Source organism: Oppia nitens, unplaced genomic scaffold (genome assembly GCF_028296485.1).
Source record: "Oppia nitens isolate AA-2021 unplaced genomic scaffold, nextdenovo-longstitch-racon4-pilon3 scaffold17_pilon_pilon_pilon, whole genome shotgun sequence".
Lineage (NCBI taxonomy): Eukaryota > Metazoa > Arthropoda > Arachnida > Sarcoptiformes > Oppiidae > Oppia > Oppia nitens.
This window is the reverse complement of record NW_026533196.1, coordinates 1032224-1057600: the sequence shown is the minus strand read 5'-3', so window position 1 is coordinate 1057600 and position 25377 is coordinate 1032224. Positions and strand designations below refer to the sequence as shown.

The 25377-nt window shown below is 28.1% G+C and overlaps 4 protein-coding genes across 4 annotated transcripts; 1 reads left to right on the top strand and 3 right to left on the bottom strand.

The window, feature by feature from the left end:
• Positions 1 to 1785: 1785 nt before the first annotated feature.
• Positions 1786 to 4988, bottom strand: LOC128965400 (retinal homeobox protein Rx3-like). Its single transcript, XM_054312093.1, has 5 exons — positions 4902 to 4988; positions 3531 to 3686; positions 3402 to 3454; positions 2099 to 2631; positions 1786 to 2041 (listed from the first exon to the last, which is right to left on the bottom strand). Exons 1-5 carry the CDS (start codon positions 4936 to 4938, stop codon positions 1897 to 1899), a joined length of 924 nt encoding a protein of 307 aa, XP_054168068.1. The 5' UTR covers positions 4939 to 4988; the 3' UTR covers positions 1786 to 1896.
• Positions 4989 to 10467: 5479 nt separating this feature from the next.
• On the bottom strand, positions 10468 to 12088 carry LOC128965369 (N6-adenosine-methyltransferase non-catalytic subunit-like). Its single transcript, XM_054312047.1, has 3 exons — positions 11896 to 12088; positions 11540 to 11812; positions 10468 to 11478 (listed from the first exon to the last, which is right to left on the bottom strand). Exons 1-3 carry the CDS (start codon positions 11962 to 11964, stop codon positions 10507 to 10509), a joined length of 1314 nt encoding a protein of 437 aa, XP_054168022.1. The 5' UTR covers positions 11965 to 12088; the 3' UTR covers positions 10468 to 10506.
• A 205-nt stretch (positions 12089 to 12293) lies between these two features.
• LOC128965434 (G patch domain-containing protein 4-like) lies at positions 12294 to 12950 on the top strand. The gene has a single exon (XM_054312130.1). It carries the CDS (start codon positions 12397 to 12399, stop codon positions 12919 to 12921), a length of 525 nt encoding a protein of 174 aa, XP_054168105.1. The 5' UTR covers positions 12294 to 12396; the 3' UTR covers positions 12922 to 12950.
• A 6437-nt stretch (positions 12951 to 19387) lies between these two features.
• LOC128965520 (uncharacterized) lies at positions 19388 to 24705 on the bottom strand. The gene is made up of 6 exons (XM_054312227.1): positions 23911 to 24705; positions 23459 to 23704; positions 22630 to 23385; positions 22387 to 22567; positions 22153 to 22323; positions 19388 to 22077 (listed from the first exon to the last, which is right to left on the bottom strand). Exons 1-6 carry the CDS (start codon positions 24703 to 24705, stop codon positions 19388 to 19390), a joined length of 4839 nt encoding a protein of 1612 aa, XP_054168202.1.
• Positions 24706 to 25377: the final 672 nt, after the last annotated feature.

The following is a 25377-nucleotide window of genomic DNA, read 5'->3' as shown; positions in this document are numbered from 1 at the left end:
GTTGGGTTATTCTAGCATTTGGAGGCAATTTGTGTAGAAATTTTGTTGTTAAGTTGACTGCAAATGTGATGATTGTATTGTTGATTCAATTTAGCCAATACTAGAACCACATAACCCTTGTGTCTGATGCCTAGCATTGCATTGTAGTCAATGTGTGTCCACTATATTGACTTTATTGAGTGCCGCCTCATCCATACATATAGTCTATACCTCTATATAATGCTCTATATGTTGTTAAGGCCTAACATTTACTAACATGAATGGCATCAATAACTTAATACCGTTTCCGTAGTTGATGTTGAAAATGAAATAAATGTTATAAACATAATATAGGATTTGCCTGAATTACAAACAATCAATATTTGATACATTCATTGCTTTACTATAACAAAACAACAGTAACTACTTTAGTGATAACTAAATGCAATTTGCGGAACTCTATATGCATTTACTATATAACTTATATTTATATAACTTTATTATTGTTGTTAACATATTATCATAATAATAATATACTAAACTTTTTAATATTTTTATTTTAGATTAACTAATAATTGACTAAAAAATAAATTTTAGCATAAATATCACAAAAAATTAGTAAAGTATATAAATAAATTGAATATAATGTAACCATTGAATGATTGAATTTCTATTTGATATTAACTAATTTAATAAAGAGCTATATAATTAATTAATCAAAATTTGACTACATTTTTATTTAAAAATTTATGTATCTAAATATGAACTGAATTAAGCACTAATCTATATCATAATTGGACGAATATTTTCATATGAAACATAATATAAAGTTAACGCAAACATAATATTGTATTAAACTTTTCAAGTGATGGCTAAGCCCGGGGTATTTAATATGCGTTTCTCAATCATTTCATTAAGATTTACTAATTTAATGAATGTTTTTATTGTCATTACATTTGAATTTATTATAATAAAACCTATTTTTCTTTTATTACAAATACTATGCCTATCGGCACTGCTATTAAATTATATTACACACAATAATATGAATTTATTTAAATTATTTAAATTTAAATGTTATAAATGCAAATATACAGTAATTTAAGAGTTGTATTACATTGTATAACATGTGTTAAGTTTATTTCATTTGCATACATATTGTTTGAGACGAGTCCTATGTTAAGGTAAAGTATAGTACATATTGTTAGCGACAAACCCACAGATCTCATAGAGTCTGACCATTGAATGTAAGCTTATGTATTGAGTCTCTTATTTCACATCAAATCTATTTCTCTTTTATTTATTTAAAGCCAATTATCTCTTTAATACTATAATAACTGCTAAAATTCAATTTTCTTGTAATATTATACTGATTTATCTAATTCATTAAATCAAATTAATACTTTATAATTTATATTCTTAATAGCATTAATATTAACTAATAATTAGTATAAATTAAATAACTATTGTACTTAAAATAACTAACAATATTAAATAATATTAAAATTTATGATTTATTTGCAAATATATAATAAAATTAAGGAATTCATATAATTGTAATCTAATATAACAATACTTTTATTAAATACAATAAAGACATACAAAAATGCAAACAAAGAATACAATTAAAAGCTATTTTTACTAAATATTAATAAATTAATCAGAGGTTTGGAGAGTGTGTTGTATTGTAAGTGCCGGACACCTGAGCCAACACAGAATCGCTGTGTTCTTTGGCTTTACGTCTCAGTTCATTGACGCTCGAAGTGGTCAATGAAGTGTCAGATGAGTTGGATGTTATGGTACTTGTAGTGGAAGGAGTCACCGGTAAAGGAGAGATTGACCGACTGTTAGGTAAACAACAGGCGCACAGAGCTATTGGATGAGGGCTTTAGATAATTGATTAACATTTGGGAAGCGCTAACGTATGTAACCTTTGAATGGGAACGAAGTCGAAGCAAATTGATGTGCCATTTGGGGTGTCATATGTGTCGGAACAAAAAGTGGTGGCAATGATGACAATCGACTTGACGTGTTGGCCGCCGCCGCCGCCGCACTCAATACACTATTATATCAATTGTTAGTTTAGTACACAAATAATCATTTAATTCAATAACAATACCTATCAGAAGCAGTAAATGCTGACAAAAATGAGTTCCTCAATGGAAATGTAGGTCCAAATGGATGAGTAGCAGTCAGTTCTTTAAGTAGAGAAGCACTTTCTATGAAAGACGACTGTCCGTGAAGAGAGAGCGGTGGTGAGCGTAATGAAGAGAGTGAAGATGCTGTCAAATCGCTGATTGAATGGCGAGTATTACCCGATGATTGTGTGCCAAACATTGGATTAAATAGCGAACAATTGTTGATTGATTTTTGCACGATTTGCATATTTATCTGACTTTCTGGTGTCTGTCTGTCCAATATTTTTGACTTAACAGGTGTTTCATTAGATGGCGAATCCACTGATGAACTGCAACTCATTTCTCCATTAGCTTTGGGTTCAGGCGATGAGCTCGGAGTTATCATTAGATCATTATTGGCTGAATTCTCAACATTTATATTACTTAATGAAGAGCTATCATTAGATTTGCCATTTGTTTTATCTTCTCTTTCTTTACGCAAACGTTCAGCTTTTCTCCATTTGGCTCTTCGGTTCTGTCAAATCATAATATCATTGCATTAGATGACTATCGATCACAATTGAAATAAGATGTGATGAGATCACAACTTATTGTTTGACAAATTATTATATATTATTATTATGTTATGTGAAACGTCTATACAATATTTATATCAATTTATTTCATATTTTATACATTTATTTTCTGATTAAATATATTATTTATTTATAAAACAAATTTTATAAGCAATAAAGCAATTATCTTTGTCTTTCAGACTTAAATAATATTATTAATCACATTTTATCAACTTATAAATTTATTGTAATAAATAATTGAATATATTAATTGGTTGACACATTTAATTAATAAGTTTACATTAATGCATCAAAATTTAAATTTATATGCTTTGCATGTAAATTAATGCAAAAATTAATTTGTAAAATTTAACAAAATTAACTCATGTTTTGATTCACTAATTTAATAAATTACTGCAATATATTTAGTAAACTTGAAGATAATCTAATGATTTTTCGAAAGCTATTATATAATTAAATTTGTTTTCATTAATTTAGAAATTGTCATCAAAATTGCTTAAACTTTAAAAGAATTTTATAATGTAAAATGTAATAAACGTATTGTTAAAATTATATAATAAATAAAAAAAATTACATCAAAACCAACTATTATTTTTACTTTTTATTTGCATTTATCTAATAATTGAAATGCAGTTTTATTTTAACAATTTTAAAATGAAATTATTTTTTTTATATATCAATAAATGATTAATAAAATAATTGCCATTACCTGAAACCAGACCTGTACTCGAGCTTCAGTCAAATTTATTTTCATTGCAAGATCTAAACAAATAAAGGATTACATCAAATGTTAATCAAATTATTGGATTAAATGTCAGAAATATTGTGAGACAAATACCTTCACGAGTAAAGACGTCCGGATAGTGTGTTTGTGCGAATGCTTTCTCCAGTTCCTCGAGTTGTTGTACCGTAAATGTGGTCCGATTTCGGCGCTGTTTTCGCCGTACAAAAGCGTCGTCGTGTATATCGCTCTGATAGGCGGCGTATGTCGTGTCTGTCAAATAATTATTAATTCATATGGGTTTCAATAAATAAGTTGATTAGCATATGATAATAAATATTGTTATTTTGATTATAGATTTTCTTTATATTTTATTAAAACTTAAACATTAAAAATTGATTATAAAATTGTTAACTTAAATATATTTTTACTGTACCTATATTGAATTTAAAGTAATTTGAAATATAAATACAAATAAAATATAAATTTTAAATTTAATTATATTTTCTAGATTTATTGATAAAAGCTTAAAGTTATAACATTATATCATTTAAAACATAAAAATGATTAAAAAGCTGATTATAACATAACATAACTTAATTTAATTCATTTCTTTGATTTCCGTGGTTTTATGTATAAAAAAATTTAAAATAAATTCTAAAATTGTAATTACATTTCATCTAATTTTTTAGTTATTCCATTAATAATTTGATATCTAATAATAGATATAAATTTTTTATTAGCTTAATATAATTATCTTTTAAAAAAATATTTTTACTTTTTTAATGTAAAGAAAGGCTAATATTTTTCGAGTTTATTCACAATAGTATTGTTAGTTGAGTTTTGAGTTGCATAACACATATCATAAGTATTGGTTGAAAACAAATTGTGTTATAATGTTATTCAGAGTCAATGGAAAATATATATCAAATATAATGTTTCACATATTGGATGTATATATTGATATAAGTTATATTAGATGTTTGGTATATTGTATTGTGTTATATATTGAGTTTATTTTATTTATTTGACGTTCACTTCATATAAAAAACTGTGTGCATTAAATCACTTTTGCTTTATTTAAAATAAAATTATGGCAATGATATTGAATCCAATTTCTGATATACGATTGCTTTACAACATATAAATATAATATTACTATTTTCTCTCTTAAAAACATACGATAAGATTATGCAAAAAATTTTAAATATATTTTTCTTTAAAAGCTTTGATTTAAGTCTATTTTCTTTAAGAGAAACACTGAATAATTTAATAGATATTGAGTTGAAAGTGCATTAAATTTAGATCTAATTTTTCTAATCAAATTTAAGACTGAATTATTATAAAAATTTCAAAAGTGATCTGACTTTTTATTACAACAACAAAAATAAAAAAATATATATTTGTTTATCAAATAACAAAAAAAAACAAAACTTTAACTAAACTTATTACTAAACTAAACTAAAATATAAAATTATTATCACTTACATGGAGTTCCACTCGAATACATGGATAGAGTTGGCATTGATGTGGGTGTTGTGCTCGAGTGATGATGACTTCCAACGGGTGTACCGATCGGACAGTGATAACAAAACATCGTTTGCTAGTTATTATACTTTTGATGATTTTATATATTTATATTAAATTATGTTATTCTATAAAAAACAATTATATAATTTTTTTAAATTTCAAGTATTAATTTATTACAAACTGTTAATGCATTAATGTACTTATCTATACTGTAAATATACTTAATATTTATGAAACTAAAAAAATAATAGTTTTATTATTAATTATTATTAATCACTAGATAAAAGAAATCTTAGTCATATATAATGGTATTTGTATTTTAAAACATAAATAATTTTTTGTTATGTAAGCTAATAATACAATCTTAAATTGAAAGTTAATTTATGAAATTATAAAACACTATACAGTATAATATAATGAAATATAATATGGAAAGCAATAAACATGTGAACCTCTCGACCACTTAAGACATTAAGATTTGATTGTTGACATTATTGACATTAAATTTGGTATAATTTAGATTCCATTAACTCGTTTCCGATTTTCAAACACAAAACTATATAATTTTTATTATTAAGATTTACATCAAAAGCCACCACTCTTTTAAATTTTTTTATTAAAGTTTAACTTTTTTGGGGTAAATTTTTCTATGAGGAAATCATTAAAGTAATCATTAGATTGTATAGCAAATGTATTTTAATTCAAATGCTATATACTATTGAGTGACGGATCTATTTATTTAATTGGTTACGGGTTTGTATTACAATCATAACGTTATTAGAGTACAGTATAGCCATTACTCATAAAAATTACAATTCAAATCATTCAAACTTTATTAGCAATGCATTTATGTGTTGATGTGTTTCACATTTACGCCCGTAATGTCTCTTTCGAGCACTACTGCCATACAATCTCTAACACTAATCAAACCATACTTTCCTTTAAAAAAAACTTTTTATCACTTATATTATATTGAATTTGAATTTACAACTATTTTTTTTTTATTGATAAGTATTATTTAAACATCACATTAATATTTAAAGAAAGTGCATTTAAAAAATTAATAACATTTATAAAAAAATACAAAAATATATAATAGCTTTATCAATATACAATAAATGGGTATATTATCTTACCATTAAATAAGATGATGTTACATTTGAGCACATTTTTGACAAATATGATAAAACAGTGTTTTCAGTGGGTTTTGTTAGACTGGATGTCAACTAGAAATGAATCGGCATTTTGTATAGGATATGATAGCATTTGTTGGATTGCCTACACATTGATTGCCGAGTATAACAATGATGTGCTATTGGATGAGTGGTCCGCTTAGGGCATGGAATATGCCTTCTCATCGATTTTGTAATCTCTATAAAGTCTAACCTCAATAGAGGCGGAGTTCCGACACCACTGACAACATTAACTGCATTGACTCTTCAATCAAATAATATTTATATTTACATCTTTATATTTATTGTTTTCCAAGTTTAAACTTTTATGTCAAATCCATTGGCAATTTATATTATATAAAAAAAATTATGATAATAAAAAATCAAAAATCAAAACTGAATTTATATGATTCATTTGAAAGTAATTTTGATTTTCAGGTTTTTGAAACTTAAAGTAATTTGTAAAGTAATGTGCAAAATAGGAAAAGTGAAAAAAGTAATAAAACATTTTGCATTTTAATTTTAAAAATGTTTAACAAGAAAATTGTGACAAAATTTATTTTCCCTTATGATTGAAACAAAATTTTGTTATATTTGATTATTGCTATTATTATTTTTTTTGCTGAGATATTTGACAGAAATAACTCATAAGTTATATTTTTATTGAATAATTCAAGAGACTATCAATTGGTTTAGACGTCAGTCGAAAAGATACCATACATTGTGTTATTGGTGCTGAGGTCAGTCATACTAAAGTATTGATAGCAAAAATGATGGTGTGTAGCAATGGATGGACAAACAATGGTATAGTAATGATTACATTAGATAACAAGTATTGTCGCATTGAATAGGGCTCAGGCCTGTCATACAGTACATCAATTAGCAGTCATTAGCCTCGGGGGAGATCAGACACATGAAGTGCTTCTATTGGTTTCAATTCAATTACCAAACTTGTTATTAGAGAGAAAGAGTAAATGTGAGACAACTATATCAACGAATAATTATTTGATAGTCAATTGTGATGAGCTCTGAAGTTCACATAATTTAACTGAATTTTATTCAATTCATTTCCTAAAACCTGTATATATAGAGCACATGCATTGTTACGACTATTTAAACAATTTATCACTTCATGTAAATGAACTCAAATTAGCTTTTCTTTGCAATGAATATAATGAGATGTTATTTATTGGACTAAGAGTTAGTCATCTAATTATAGGAATGAACTCCTCTTTAATTAACAAAATGAACGATTGATGGCATAGAGTATAGATAGTATATACAACACTTAAAGCACATCCAGTACTCTATAGATTTATTGAATAACAGCACAGAATATGGCACTACTTTTCCCTTAGCTTTAACTCTATTATACTTGTTATTGCCGTATAATAGTAAGATCGACTCATTCATTATATAATACATAGTTTGGATAAAAATGGATAATAAGGGATAGTAAGCACTAGTGAATGGAGTTATCCAATAATATTGATGTAAAGGTGTTGAGGTATTGGCAAACAATAAGCTGTGGTCTCTTTCAAGCATAACATTAACAATTGTGTTATCATTTGTATGTGATTTTTGCATTGCATCGCATCGTTTACTATTATACTGTATTTCAACACCAGTCTCTCTCTCTCTCTCTCTCTCTCTCTCTCTCTCTCACTCACTCACTGAGTCTCATTCATACTAGTACTCTATACCACTGGGCATTTCAATTTTGGCATAAAATTAATTACAAGTGTAGGAAAACTATTTATTTTATTATTGCACCAAAACTAAAGGCGAGTCCAGGGATTCACTTTTGTTGCGGTTATCCCTTCGGAATGAGACATCAGACCATCATATTATCAAACCATTGGTTAACACTATTGTAATGTATCGCTCAATGTTAAGGAATATACTAACAAATGACCTCATCTTGCATTACTACTACCAGTGCTAATAATTTGCTATAAATTATTGCATTCTCTATTTGTTTAGTTATTTTTAACTAAAGAGTCAATTCATTTGAGGAACAGTTAGCTATCAGATCAACCATTTATTGCTTCATTCATTACTCCTGAGATTTTTATACATTATATGACAATATGAATGCAATTTTCAAATTTGCTTCAAATGTAAAAATAAGTTCAAAGTCTGTTAACAACACTAAGTGCTAATCACACATACAATTGTCACTCGGGATTTAATTTGGGGAACTATTGCTGACACTCATAATACAGCACTGGTAGACATACAAGTCTGCACTATTTGAATAAACATTTGGCGATAAATCTGTCTTTAAAAGACATTAATAGCAACAAAAAATACAAAATTATGTTATATCTAAATAAATAGACAATATATACAGTAGTTGTTAATTACTTTTAGATTTTTAACATTTTATTCATTAAATACTAAACAATATATTTTATTACACATGATTTATCAAATAAAGATTTAAGTGATTCAAATTTGTGATAATTTAAATAAATATAATTCAATTTCAATACATTTAAAATAAACAATTTATGTCTATTTTACTTTGAATTAGTTTTATAAATTCTATTAAATTTCAATAATAAATACTTAATGACTAATACTTTTTTATAAAATCATATTATTTGTGTTTAATTTGTTAATTTTATTGATAGATAAATTTATCCAATCTTTTATTCAACTACTATATAAAATAGATAAAACTTGTATTTTAAAGACAAATTTAAAAAAGTTAATAAGATTCATATACTTATTCAACTCAATTTAAAAAAGCAAAACTAAATAACACCAAAATATATTAGTAATTCATATTCATATTAGTCAATCAATTGAACCAAATGTTGTTTAACCCAAATATAATTTATTAAAATAGTAAGTTTTACTAATTATTGCTATTAAAATTGTAATTTTTAATTAATTGTAATGAGTATGACAATAATATTTAGTTAAATTTATAAGTACTATAATTACAATTAATAATACGATTTAAGTCAATTAAATTTGATTATTTTTTATATTGACTCAATTAATTTAAAGTATATGAGTTTAAGTTCAATATAGTATTATTTTAATACAGATATTGTTAGTTTTGGTACTTATGATTTAGACTTGTTTTAGTTTGACATTTTGTATGTAATTTTAAGAATTAAAGTATACTAAAGAAATAAGAAATTTTAATAAACATAAAATTATTTAATTATTAAACTTATTATATTATTATATTTATGTAATGCAAACTTGTACTTAATTTAGTTTTATTATTATAATCAATGGGGAAATATATGGAGAGAAAAATGAGAGATAGATAGATAGAGAGATAGAGAAAGAGAGAAAGAGAGAAAGAGAGAGATTGTCTTTTTTGCCATTAGTGCGATTAGACATCAATCTGAAGTTAATGTATAAATGTGTGTCTATTTTAATTTAATTTTATAGAATTGACTTCAAAAATGAAAATTAGTTTAAATTTTTGTACAATAAAATTAGTAAATTTATGCTTAAATTTTATGCTTACTTTTATTATATAAAAATTAAGTTTGAATAATATCATTAAATTTGATGAATCACTCTATTCAGTAAATTTTTAATGAATTCTAATATAAATAATTAAATATTGATATAAAGTTTACTGAATGTTATTATGAAATTATTTAAAAGTTTTCTTAAAATACTCTCCACTAATATTAAATTTTTATAATTTTAAAATGTATTTATATTTACATGTGTTTATAAATTGTTTTAATATAATTTAAATACAGTATAGTGTATATAATATGATTATTATTAGTGATATCGATGGAGTTCAGTTCAGATAAATTTTGTAATTTATAAATTAAATAATAAAAATGGTTTATTAATTTCAATGGTTTTATTAATTATTAAATACACACATATATTATATATATATATACTGTATATATATATATAATGTTGTCTCTTTAATAAAAAAATAAATCAATAGAAATAATGTTAAAATTTAATGAGTAAATTAATTAATTTAATAATTTGTTTTTGCTATATATTAAGCCAAATTTAATGATATTCTTATTATTTACTAAAAACAATTATTTTGAAAAATATTAAATGTTTAATGTATTAAATTACTTATTAAAATATAGAATTAATTAAATAATCGTATTATTATTATTGAGTATATATATAATATTACTAACACTCAGTATTTAAAATTTACTGAAAAAATAAAATTGTATTTTTAAATATTATTTATTAGACAAAATATATATAAAAAAAAAATAATAATTATTATGAACAAATTACAGTATTAAATTAATATTCAATACAATAATGTATTGACAATTGTAAACATAATAAAAATGTCAATTAACAGATAATTGAAACTATGAAATGCATTGTTTAAATGAATTGACAAAAACTTAATTTATAAAATATTGTTATCGTTGTGCGCCACGTCTTTGACCACCTCTTGATGAAGCAGCGCCTCCTCGAGAAGCACCTGATCTCTGATTGTTTTGACCCTTTAATTTTGGTGGCGGCGACTTAGGTCTAAGTGTTTCTACTCTTTCGGGACAACCGGTCAGATAACCATTCGGACCGTTAAAGTAATTACAATAAGTATCACTATTAAAGTTACTATTTGTAAGTCCCGGTCCTATTGTTAGCCAACCGGGTCTTATAGTGGAATCCCTACCAAATACATGAAGTCGTCGTCGACCTAAACAAAAGTGTTCAATAATATGAAATATCTCTTCGGGCTTTTGAATGGATCCGTATTCAAATTCTTCACTAATTATTAAATCGATGTCAATATTTGCGTGAATAAACTCTCCGTCAGTACTTCTTCTAACAGTGCCTTTGATACCCATAAGACAATGTTCTTTAGTTCGTTGAAAGAGAGCGTTTTGTTCCAAATTCTTGGAATGTCCCGGAGTTTTGATGTTTGTCTTAATCCAACAAATATCTTCACACCTCCTAAATCCCCACTTTTTAAGACATTGACGACCTAAGTCTAAACCATCACTAGAACCGCACCACAGAAAAACAAATGATCGCTGAGCGGCCACTTCTTCTAATTGCAAATTCATGACATCACTCCAACTACAGAACTCTGTATTTGTCACTCCATGTGTTCTCTGATATTCTTCAAGTGGCGGCTCAATCAACATGACATCAAACTTGCATTTAATGTCTTTTAAATCAAAATGTCTTAAATCACATTTCAAATACATGGGAGGAGTGGCTGTAGTGGCAATCAGTTCATCCTTAAGACGAATTAATTCTTTAAGTTTTGGGTACTCTTCAAACCGGTCGGAAAGGCCGACGTCTCGGATAAAATTCTGTGGCCTCTGACCCGTGTCTACAAAGTGTTGGCAATAATCGTTGTGTGGATTTGCACTTTGAGTGCCCTTTTAATCAAAATAGTAATATAGTTAATAAAGACATCAATCAAATCCATTTAAATAATACCTTCAAGAAAGTACTCGAATCGGTATAAGTGACCACTTCTTCCTTTTCGGCAAATTCTTCACTTTTATCCCATTTTCGTTTCGCTTCGTTTTCTTCTATATCTTTATGACTTGTCTTATCATTTTTATCTTCGTGTCCAACAATGCTATTATTGGCGGCAAATATGTCGCCGACATCTTTCAGTGTCATTAGGTTATCACTGGATCTATTGTCATGTCTTTCGCTATTATATCCCAATAGTTCAGTAAATTCATTGTCGTCTTTTGCATTTAACTGTAAATATCATATAAATAAATAAAATTATGGATCAAATAGTAGATCTAATTAATTCATTAATATATCAAATAATAACAGACCTGTTGTCGCAAAAGATTGCGACGTCTTTTAGCTTTGCTTTGCAAGTGTTTGATCATTGCGGCCGTCATGTCCTCAATGGTCACCGATTACACAGACTATCAATACATCAAATATCACCACAATTTGGTCACAAAATATCAATCAATATAAACATCAATTCATTCACTCATACAATGAAATATTCATCTGTTTTGACGTTTTATTTGATATTTTAAACATTTTTTTGTATATTAATTGTTATATAATTTGTTAATTAATTGATTAATATATTAATAAATTAAATGTAAAATAAAATATTTTTAATTAATTTTGTTGTAAATTATAAAAAAAAATTAATAATTAATTGTTATTTATATTAAATTAAATGAATTTCCAATTTGTGACGTAATTTGTGTATAAAAATTGTATTTAAATTTAGTGTAAAACGTGTAAAACATTTGTCGGACACAACTCCCGACTCCCGACTCCCGAAGCTTTCGACACTAAAACTGACCGCTAGAATGGATTTCGCGCGTAAACAGTTGTTGTCAATGGGATGGACGGATGGCCAGGGATTGGGCGTCAATGAAGACGGCATCACAAATGCTATCAAACCGAAGATCAAGTTTAACAAAAACGGTATCGGCTTTGAGGCCAACGAGTCGGCCAATCAATGGTGGAACCAGTCGTTCAACTGTTCGGCCAATTATATAGACTTCAAGATTAGTCAAACACAAAGTGGTCTCAAAGTAAAGGAAAAGAATTCGTCTGTTGATAACAAAAACCATCAAAAATATAGCAATTTTGTGAAGAGTTTGCCAAATGAAGACATTGATGACAATTGTGACGACAATAGCGATAATAATTTGTTATTAAATAATAAATTAATGAAGAATTTAGATTTTGAAGAAGTATTTCGCAAATGTAAGCGACGGACAGCACATAAGGCCTCACGAATTGGTATCAAAATGAATGGTAAACTCAAGAGACTTAAGGAACAGGACGAAGAATTTTTGAAAAAGTTTAAGAAATTAAAGCAAAAATGATTGACGACTTCTTAAGACTTTAATTAAACGAACGTTTAGTTTAATCTTTAAATTATTAAAAGTAATCTGTTTTTAAAAACTTTGTAAAGTAATTGCAAATTAAGATATTTTAGTGATATTTGTTTGCCATTTGTTTGATTGAATGGCATATAAAGCAAATTAAATGTGTTTTTAATTTATGTTTCAAATGAAATGAATGTCAAAATTGAATCCAAAAGATTGTTTTATGTGATCACTAAATGGTATATATATTTGAAACCCAATGACTTATTATTAAATATATATATTGTATATATATATAAAAGTTTGCCATAAGATGTCGATTTTAGAGATTAGCATTTGAAGGAATCAGATATTGAGATATGAATTGATTTTTTTAAAATTTTAATACCTTTTCTTATTTCATCCTTCACTACACACCGCAGTAATTGTCAAATATTACATCAAAACAATGTTTAATCTCTTTTTTAATGTTAGTCTTAACATAATTTTAGCGCTCAATCTGACAGTGAAATCACTCCCTGTGCTAACATTGCCCATCCATATGCCGTACACTCCCTTTGATTATGATTTTTAGCTATTTTTCTTTTACAGAACAAACAAATGCTTAACTAAGAGATTGATTATTGCATTACAAAGAATGCAATCACTCATTAAATGCTAGTTTTAAATACAATAGACGGGGTGTCGGCTATTGTTGATTCAATGATCAAACCGTTTCATATCTACTATTAGTTATACGCAATAAATTTATCAAAATCTTTTGAAATATATATATATATATATATATATATATATATATATATATATATATATATATATATATATATATATATATATAAAACTTATTTTTAAATATTAAAAACTAGTGGTTAGTCGATATATTTCACGCTAAAAATTATTAAAGTTTAAAAATACATCAGAATTGATATATTGATGAGATATGTAACATATCATATGTTCATCAAATTGCAATAACATTGCTTATTATTTGGCCAAAAAAATATATTGTCAATACACTAAAAATCAATAATAAATTTTAATAATCTTATAGCTATAGTCTTAAGTCATAAAAAGTGTTGTTTCGGTCACACCCAGGGTTTGTCTTTAAGATTGTTTATTAAGACACCGGACTCTACTGTTTTTTATTTATTTATTTTTTTTGAGAACAAGTTTCTAATTCATTCATTTGTTTTGCGCCAAACATTTTTTGATTACTTTGTATTCAATCAATTTAATTGTAAACAATTTTTTTTAATAATGAGTTTATTATTTATTACAGGTTTGTTTAAAAAATTTCATTAAATTTTAACCCAAAAAATCACTTGTAAATTATTACAATCATTACTATAGTAATATTGTTTTGATGATGTCCTTCATTACTGTTATTTTCTATGGCTTTAAGCCACTAAAATACTTCATGCATTATGTAATTGCTGGTAATGGGATATAAATATAGGGGTATTTGAATGTAAAACATTTAGTAATTATTATGACTATTGAATAGTCAATTTTTGTTCATCCAAACTTAACTATACATAAAAGAATTTTGATAAAAACTCATTTGATTTTGTTTTTTTTAAATGTTATTATTTAAAATTTATTTATTTTTTATTAGATCATATTATTTGTAAAATATCGATAACAAATTGTAATTTTGTTATTATTGAGTTTTGAGTAAAGAAAATTAAATAATTTATTCAATAATAAAATTATATAATTTCTTATTTTCTTATATTTAAGTTTTGGATTTTATTAAGGAATGGTTTACCAAAAGTCTAAACCCGTTTGCAGTATATATCGTTTACATATAATAGCAGTGAAAGCAATGAAACTTTAGTTTTAGCTGTAATTACAAATCTTTTAAATATACAAAAGCCTTGTATTTAATAACAAAAATAAATATTAGTATTTTTCTGGTGTCCAACTCATGAAAGGTCTGCAATTTTGAAGATAATTTATGAAATCTATGGTAAAAAGTGAGAGGACTTCATATTTTGATAAGTTGTTAGACAAGTGCTCGCGTTTTGATTGTACAGCCGTTTGATTGTAAAAGTAGTGGCAAAACAACTTTAGAAAACTTCTATTTATTTAAAGATGTCTTAAATGACTCAAACAAGTGTCAGATCCAAAGTTTTTTTGAATGTTTGCTCTTTTCATTGGTATATAAATTGAAGAAAAAGATAACAAAACCCTAACATTATAGCTGTCATAAAAAAGTGATGGCAAGACGTCAGGCACACGGCTACACATACATACAAACCGGTGCTAAATATCACTACAAAAAATCATAATTTAGTTTATTTCAAAACTATAACAAAATTTTCAATTAGATATGAATTTATATATATATATATATATATATCAATCTGGGTATAATTCAATCACATATTTATTCAATAATATGATATATAAACGTTAAATATAGATTTTTCATGCATGGATTTAGACTGTTAAAGATATTATAATTAATGGTTTTCAGTTATTATTATTTAAGCTAATTATTGATTTGCTGTATATTATATACTGTATATACTGTATAATATTATATATTTGCAATTATACTCTAAATTTATATGTTATATAGGAATTTGAAGAAATAAACAAAAATTGAATAATAAGTGCACAACGCGTGCAATCATATCATTTTAGACGACTTGTTGCCACAAAAATATGTTAAATATAGTATTTTATATATTATATCATTTAATAACATGTTTTTAATGCCTAAAAACTTTATTTAATATTTTATATAATGTATCGATAATTATATTGGCGAAAACATTCCAATATAAAATCATTTATATACTGTATATATACAGTGATAGTGTTATATATACTGTACTTTATATGATATATATATATTTTATAATATCTGAAAATAATTTTAGTTCATTAAAAATATATTTGAATTATTCAATCACTGTTTTTCTCAAATATAACAAATGAAATACAGGTATTAATGTTTTGAATACTATTTTCAATGGTCTCTCCTTTTTTGGAGGGATTTGGATGAAAGACAACACGATTCAGTGTAATCTTATAGACAATGTTTTGGACTCACGCTATGGTTGGGCTCAATATAGGGACCTATCAGGGGTGGAGAACTCCTTACAGGACTCACCTGAGCTTATCCTTGAAGAGACACAACACCTGAGCTCAGAGACCACTCTAAGCTATAAATTATTACTTTTAGTGCCATTTAAACCCCACTACTAATGGCTTTATAGTAAATCATGTTTTGCTTTATTTTTCTCAATGTTTTATAGTATATGATAAAAAATACTGTGAATACATATATTTTAATGCTAGTATATTATATACTTTGAGTTATATATATTAATAAATTTATATATTATGTTTATATTTCAGAAAAAATTGGATAATAATTTAATTTAAAGCAATTGTAATAAATAGGAATTTAGTTTTTGACTTTCAATATTAGATTTAAACAAATACAGTATAATGTATTTTAAAACTGTTTAAAAATTTTATGTTAGGCTAACCCTAAATATAGAAAGTACAGAAAACACATAACATTTTATTCATGTTTAATATAATAAAAGAAAATACTGTACTTTGAAGTGGACTTTCATTTTGAAAAACAAAATCATTTATTTCAGACCAAAGGTTAAAGAAATTATTTTTTGTATTATAGAAACTTTTGAAGCGTAAAGTCAATGAATGTAATAAACTTTTTTATACATTTGATTGTTAAGTAAAATGTTATAAAAGCAATAAATGTTTGCCAAATTGTGGAGCAATGGTTTGGTTATAATATGAAATATATTTTTGGTCCTCAAGTACTTCATATAAAAATAATTATATATCCTTTTTCAACACTTGATGATAGCATTAAAAGCATATAAAGAATATGAATCTATTGTTATATCAAATCTTTGTCTTCGTTTAAGAAGATTGTGTCTCTCCTTTGACTGCGACCACCTGTCAGATGAATAAATGAATCTATGGGTAGATCCTTGAGATTCACCACAAGTGATGTCGAGAAATGGGAAGAGAGAGAGAGAGAGAGAGAGAGAGAGAGAGAGAGAAAGAAATATTCATTGAATAAGTTGTACTATTAAGATGAAAATAAATAAATAAAACGAGATTTCAAAATTAAAATTAATGAGAGAATGAGATTAAATTTCAGATTGAAAAATAAAATTCGCAACAAAAGCATCACAAAAGTAGTTTTACAACAATATATAAAATTATTTTTTATTAAAAAAACTCCAACATATATACTATACACAAACAGAGAAGTGTTTATGATTTTATGTAAATTTATTTTTCTTTACTCAATATATTCCGATATATTTATGTAAACTCACTGTTCAGTAATAATTTAAGGGAAAGAAACATAACTATAATAATAATGTTGTGTGTGGTGTATGTATTATTGTGTGTGTGTGTGTGTGTGTGTGTGTGTGTGTGTGTGTGTGTGTGTGTATATGTGTTTGTGTGTGTCTATAATGTGTATCCAAGAAAAGGTTCCCATGATTTGGTGAAACAGATTGTAGTCAAGAGTGTGACTGTATTGAACTTATTGTGATTTAAAGACAGTATTGAAATATAGAAGAGAAGAGAAGGCAGACGGAGAACACTTTCCTTAAGGAGATCTAACAAAAGCATGTGATTCACGAGTCAGTCACTGACCAAATGCCAGATGCTCTCAGCTCTCAACTAAATATATTTATTTCATTTTAAGACTCTCTCTCTCTCTCTCTCTCTCTCWCTCACTCACTCACTCACTCACTCACTCATTCATTCACTCACTCACTCACTCATTCACTCACTCATTCACTCACTCACTCACTCACTCACTCACTCACTCACTCACTCATTCACTCATTCACTCATTCACTCACTCATTCACTCACTCACTCATTAGCTTACTTTTCTCCATTATTGAAGCAAATCCCGGACTTCTAGTGAAAAGTTATATACAGAGTCTTAGAGAACTTTAAAGTTATTAAACGAAACCAATAAAAGACTGTTTGACGAGACAACCACTACAACAAACCTACGCATAAAAGTGTTATATCTCTGAGCTCTTAGAGAAGTCCATATAATGTAAGAGATGATAGGTTTTAGAGATTATATGATGGCTTTTAGTGGTAATACTGTATATATAAAATTTGAATCATCATTATGTTGAAAAATTGTTTCCTAAATTAGTTTGCTTTATTTTAAGATAATGAAAATTACTATTTATGGTTATATGAGATAAATTTAAGTTATGTTTATTTATCTGCAATTGCAAATGCATTACATACAGTATACGTTTAGGTCCTCCCATATCCAAAATAGGACAGTTTGTTTTTTAAAAGAAAATTTATGAATTGACCAAAAATTTGTGGCATAAAATTATTTTGCACATCAAAAGTCTATAAGTGTTGGTATGAATTGTATGGCACACGTGATATAAGGAAGCCATATGTCACAGGAATGTGATTCACGCGAATTGCAAAATAGTTTAGATGTCGGACCCACTGATCCCATGAATCCTTAAAAACTTTATGGAAGACTAACTGTTGTAAACATTTTTTAAATATTATACTTTCTTTAAAGCGAATAATTTTTTGTTGAAATGATTTCGCTTTTGGGTTAATGTTATATAAAGAGATTTTGAATGAGGACTTGTGTGGCGCTGACATACCTAACCAATAGTGAACACCTGTCAGGAAAAGCCTAATTAAAGAGAGGAAATGCCTCCCGTTATGAAAGTGGTTAAAATCTTTAGCTAAAACTAATTTAACGGATAGTCTGCCTTGAAATGCATAACATCCTTATCGAGATTTTTCAATCAAAATTAAAGTTACATTAATTTTGATATTAATAGAAAAAAAGTTATTTTTCAATGACTTTTCATTTCATTCACTTACGAACAAAGACTAAACAAAATAATAAAACAAAATAACTTTAGGCTCTTTCCAATTATTAACAAACCTTTTATCGAGAATTTAATTAATTTAATACAATTTTTATTAACACATTAATAAAATATTTATAAATCAGCGATAAATTCATGTCCTGTTGTCCACTAAATATTAATTATGTTTAGATTATAAATAAATAATAACAATAAAAAATTATTACTTAAAAATAAATTTCTTTATTCAACAAACAATTCATAAAACATCACAATTTGAGTTTCATTTAAAATGCAACTCATGTCTAAAGTCTAATATAATTATATAAATAACTAATAATTCTATGCATAAAATGATAGTTTTGATTATAAAAATAGCTGTTTGTATGAATTTATAATATAATAATAATATGTTATACAAGTTATAAAGATTCAAAAATAGTAATAATAATATGTATGAATGTTTAAATATATGAATATTATATTACAATAATTTACAAAATGCTTTTGTTTGATAATAATGAGCGATAAAAATGAATTGTACTTTAAAATTGTATAAATAAAATGATAATAAATAGTTAAAAACAAAATCTATGGACTTTGCGGAGCAAATGATATATTATGTTTGGCTAATATGTTGTCCAGTATAGGGTTAGGAAGATATTCTTCCTGGTCTTCATCAGCGCAGGCAACTAATACTACCTGATCTGAAAACGATACACTTTTCTTAAATGCACTCTTTTTTCTTGTCATTTGCTTATTGTTATGACAATTAAGATCATCGGTTGTGTTATTCATTGTCTTAGACATTGTATTAGTCATTGTATTCACTGTCTGTTGCTTTTGTTGTTCTGAAATCAAAGCTTTCGAGTCATTCAATTGTGACTGAATGGGCAGTGACTGAGACTGAGGTGATTGTAGAGTCGGTGGTGTTGTTGTATGTATTGGCAGTATATGCTGGGGAATAGCTCTCAATTGTTGCCCACAATTAACTTGAACTATATTTCCGCTGGCGTTCATATAAAAAGGTCTTTGTTGTTGTTGTGCAATACTAAGGCCTGGCTTCTCTTGTCTTAACATACCTATCCTTTTCATAGCTGTTTGATAATCAGGTGGTTTATTGGGCCGAAAGGCAGTCGATAAGCTGTTATTAACTGAATTTGGAGTATTAATTGGACTTTGGATCGTTAGTGGACTCACATCGGGATAATTGTCATAATTGTCGCATTTGTTAATCTCTAAACCGGCTATCAATGGCTTCAATGAAGACAATTGTTCTCTTTTGTCATTTGTTTTTATAGGTACACTCCTATGCGTTCCGTTATGTATAGGTAAGGGTGGGATAGACTCTATCCTATCCTTTCTGAGCGATTCATTAGTTTTGATGCATTCAATAGGATTTTCAGTGGAAATAAGCATTTCTTTGGTAACCATTATTTTCTCAAACTTTGAGGTTAAATCTTTTACAGAAGTGAGTCCCGGATTGTTGTCGACCGTTGGTTCGTTTGTTTCGTTATTAATGATTGTTTTGGAGGAAACACTTTTAGTAATACTGATTGGCATCTCTTTATTAATTGGTTGAGAATGAGGAGGAGTCGCAGCAATTAAATTGTTTGACTCATAATTATTATGATTTAATGAATTCATATTATGATTGACTATTGAATTATTAATCACAGACTTAACATTTGGTCCGAAATTTGAATTTTGTAAACTCATGTGATTTATCAGTTCTTTTGGTCTATCAATGAATGCTCCGTCAATACAATCACTATTTTTAAGGTTAGACTTCATTATTTCAGCTCTTTTTGAAGTCAATTCTTTTAAAAAACTTTTTTCATTGCTAATCGTCTCACTTGTATTAGATGGTTGTTCAGGTAAAGGAAAGGTAGTATTGATTGCTTTAGTTTTAGGTGGAGTGGGAGGACGGGGTAATTGATTACTTTTATAAAATTGATTATTATTTTGTATAATTTCTTGATTTCTCACATTAGATATCACACTTGTATTATAAATGCTATCAATTGTATCGTATGTTTTTTCAATGAAAGGTGGACTCACTTTAAGAAGTGCTGGTCTCTGATAAAGCCCTCTTTCTGGCCGATGTGACTGATGGAAACCTTTTGTGCTGATTTGTGCTATTGTTTTACACTCAGATGATGTATCATTAATGGCATCATTGGCATAATTATTGGTACCATTTTTGATGATGTCCTCTCTAAGGTCTGGAAGAGATCTATTTTTGCGTTTCATGAACCCACCCATTAATAACTTTCTCTTAACTCTATGCTGTTTCTTGGGAACGGCAGGCACATCAACTTCACCGTAAATCTCAGTATCATTTTCTCTACAGCTCACAGATCCAGAAATACTTTTGTGGACCGACTGTGCTTTTCTTGTTCCCTCCCACTCACTATAATAGTCACTATAATCTGATTCACGCGATGAGTGTTTCAATAGATTTTCATTATTCATTTGCAATACTTTGGAAAAGAGTTTCTTTTTAGATCCCTTTTTGGGAAGAGTTGCATACAATTCCAATGTCTTTCCGGCAGACATTGAATTATCACAAATTCTCGAATGATTGTTAGTGTCAACTAAAGTATGATTTGTTGTCAACTCTTTATTTTTGGTGTCTTTATTATCTCGACTTCCCTGTCGACTATGTTTGCTGTGTGTACTGTCTCGACTCCCCTGTCGACTATGACTACCCATAACAACTAATTGTTCCTTAACTCGTCGTCTTTCTTCGGTTTCAATTTCATTAATTCTTTTGTGAAGAGTAGCGGATCTCATAACACAAATTGAATGTTTCATTTTGGCAGTGATTAGAGTTTGATGGTTACTATAGGGCGCCTCCATTGCTGAGCGTGCTTTCAGTGCTGCTGAATCAGTCAGTACAGCAGCAGTTTTAAGGTCGCCCTCCCTTTCCTTTTCGTGCGACTTCAACAACAAAACATCAGCGGCTGAACATAGTTTGTCGCAGTCATGTAATGATGATGTGTTTATCATATCCATGAGTCGAATATCTTCAGGTATAGGAGTGATAGAATCACATTTACTAATCACATCTTTATTTTGATCGCTAATCTGAAAACTGGTTGAACTGCTATAGCCTGAGGTCGAAGACGAGGCGCACGACGACAACGATGACGAGAGGTTACTCTTCTGGTAAAACAGTATATAAGCGTCAGATGTTATGATCGACGACTCACTAATTGGCACCACTTTTGCATCATCAAAATGATACCAACAGTTGTCAATTGGGTTTCGACAATAGGCTGTTCCAAAAAAAGTGATAATATTATTACTAATTGGTTTACTAACAATTGTTTTTTAAATAATAATAGTCATACACGTATAGTGTCCGCTCTGCATATTTCCCTTATGATTGCAGACGGCGTACAAATCATAAGTTGTGTCATCACTTTTCAGTCGAGACCTCTTCCACGGTGACCAAAGAGTTGGTAAATCAGAGTTCGCGCAACCATTTGTTTGTTGTCGCGGTTCCAGATATAAACTCATATCTGATTATAATTTTACGTTTATAAATAAAATGTAAATGAAACCCAAACTATGTTATTACATACCCAAACCATTTTGAGGAAACACTACATGAGTGGTCACTTTATTTCGTTGTGATTGAGATGATTGACGGAAACGTTTTAAATGAATAATAAAGATATCGGGGACGGACCACAAATTCAACTTTTTAGTACACTGTTGCCGCCGCTTACATGACGGACAAGTCCAGGCATTATCGGCGCACAACTGTTTAATTAATACCAAATAATTAATTAAATTATAAAATTAAATAATCAAATATAACAAACCTGTTCTTCTTTAAAATGCATATCAAAGCAATCACTAAGTGAAGCCCTATTAGTCTTTTGAGACCTGGCTTTAGCCAATTCAATTGAATGGTCTACTATTGAGTCGTTCATCTGGTCATCAGTAATAAGCAATGTCTGTCTCAAATCGAAATCCCATTCAACCATTAATTTTAAATGAGTGGGTCCTCTATAGTCCTTATTCTCACATTCATACAGTGCCTTATCAACTGTTGACATATATAGCGGATGATCAACATCTTCAGGCAAATATGCTTTACCAGGTATACCACCAATAACTCGAAGTCGTAAATTAATACTATTACTGATTGAATTAATATCAAAATCATGTTTAAGCATAGATCTCATGGCACTAATTATGTCTAATTGGATTTGTTTATAGGATGCTTCTCGAGATATCAGACAAGAAAACAATGGTCCAAATATTTTTCCCTGATTTCCGATACCGACCCGATTGGACCAAATCAATGTTAACTTTTGTCCGCTACCATTGCTTGAGATCGAGTTATGGTTAGTATAGTTTTGGTCGACTTTTGGTGTTTCCAAAGCATAAATTTCATTCATATCTTCGAGAACTTCCTGAACAATATCAGTATCTTTTGCTAATTCTTTGAGACCAAATTCTTGTCCAATTAATAGAAGAATTAATTGTTTTTCAGGTATTTTTAATAAGTGACTAATTTTATCTCTTAATTCTCTAATAGTGGCCAATGATTCAATAGTAACACCAATTTTTATCTATAATTAGTATCAAAATTATTTTAACTTTATTTTAGTAAAATATATTATATTAAAACTGATCGACACTTACTTCTCGTGGCTTTCTATCAAAAAATACTGAATTAATAATAAGAGTGTGCGTCAGTCTAACGGGAACGGGTAGTGATAGACATAGGTATGGATCAAATGTATTGCTTTGTTTGCCACAGGATCGGCATACAAGAGATGATCTCAATTGCGCCTGAAATAAGTCGTGAATAAAACTACTGTTGCATCGCATGTGATTGGCTAACGTTTCCGCAGCCAACTGTTCGTCGGACATGTTATGAGATACGGCCTAACGATTGCAAATAAAATATCATTTTATTCAAATTGCTTATATAATGGGTGCAAATGTTTTGAAGTATTTATTTCCATATAAAAGATAAAAATTTCCGCATAAAATATCAAAATTTGATTATTTTTAAATTGCGACAATTCATGCATTAAATTCAAACAAAATAATAATAACTTTTATGTTTATAATAAAATGTCAAAACTTACGGGAATTTTCTTGTATTCCTTAAGTCCTTCAGCAATATTAAGGTCTTCGTGACACTTGTCGAGAAGCCAAAGAAGGAACTCCTGTGCGTCGTGTTGTTCACTGCCTTCATATTGAGCGCTATATTTAGCCATAAGTGTCTTGAATTTACTGGAGATCTCACTCGAGTACATACAAGACCACAAAGATTTGAGTAATAGTGCCAACTGTTCTGTTAGTTCTCCTTTAGTGCCATACTTTTTGGCGTGAAGTTTGTTATGTCTTAACAGATCAATCTTATAGTGATTCATCACAAAATACTCGGCCAATAGATCTGTATTACAAAGACATTGTATGATAGCTGTCATGAAACACGTGTTGCCGTGATTTTTGATGCCACAAACGGCCGGCATTTCGTAACCAGTTTTTCCCGAATGAGCACCGAATTGGTTTCTATTAAAAGATCCGCTCGAAGCTGAAGATGTAAATGATTCTTGTCGTTGAAGGGATGATCCAATTGGTTCAGAATAGTATGAATTTTGAGACCAATTTTGATGCAATGTATTGGACCCGTTAACGGGTGGAGTCAAGTGTTTCATTAATCGCATAAAAAAGTTTTCCTTTCCATACAAATGATTATCATTTAAACTGTTGGTTGTATTTATAGACATTTGTCCGATTGAATCAGTTTCGGACGTCTCCTCCATATCAGTGACCGATCCTTTTCTTCGGGTATCACTTCTGAGTTTTGGCAGAGTATAGTATTGGCGATTCATTGGCTCAGATGATTGATAGGCTCTTATATTTAAATGAGACATTATGTTGGCACCAATTATTTGATGGTATCAATCATATATTTTTAATATAAATATTGTGTAGATCTATAAAAATTGGCACTTATTTTAGTGATTTAATTGATATCATTATTAATATCATATGTTATAGACATATGAGAAAATAGTGTAGATATGAAAGACAAACTTTCAACAACAAAAAAACTTATATATTATATAACAACTAAAATTGATGAATGATATAAATGTGACCAAGGTAATGGTAATGGTGATAGTGATGGGTAGTTATGTTTAATCACTGTATGTGTATTACTAATCAATGTTTTGTTGTAGCAAACGGTTGTCATGAGTTATAGTTAGTTTACATCCACAACAATAGTGTTCACCCGTTGTATTAGTTTAAGCGCACGACTGGCGATACCATTGATATGAATGGTAATCAACAGGTATTGCAGTTATACTGTATAGGCTGTGAGTATAATATCAATGATAAGTGTGTTTGTATTGTGGATATGAAGTCTGTATTTGAGTCTCGAGCCATCACTGGCATCACTATATCTTATGGCACCGTTTAGTGCAGTGGCCTCTCTATCCCAGGCACATCCAAGGTTGCCCTATAACAGTCCAATCAAAGTACATATACCTGAGCTTCACTAACACCAGCTCTTATAGCACTTGCTTTGCGCCCAAAAAAGT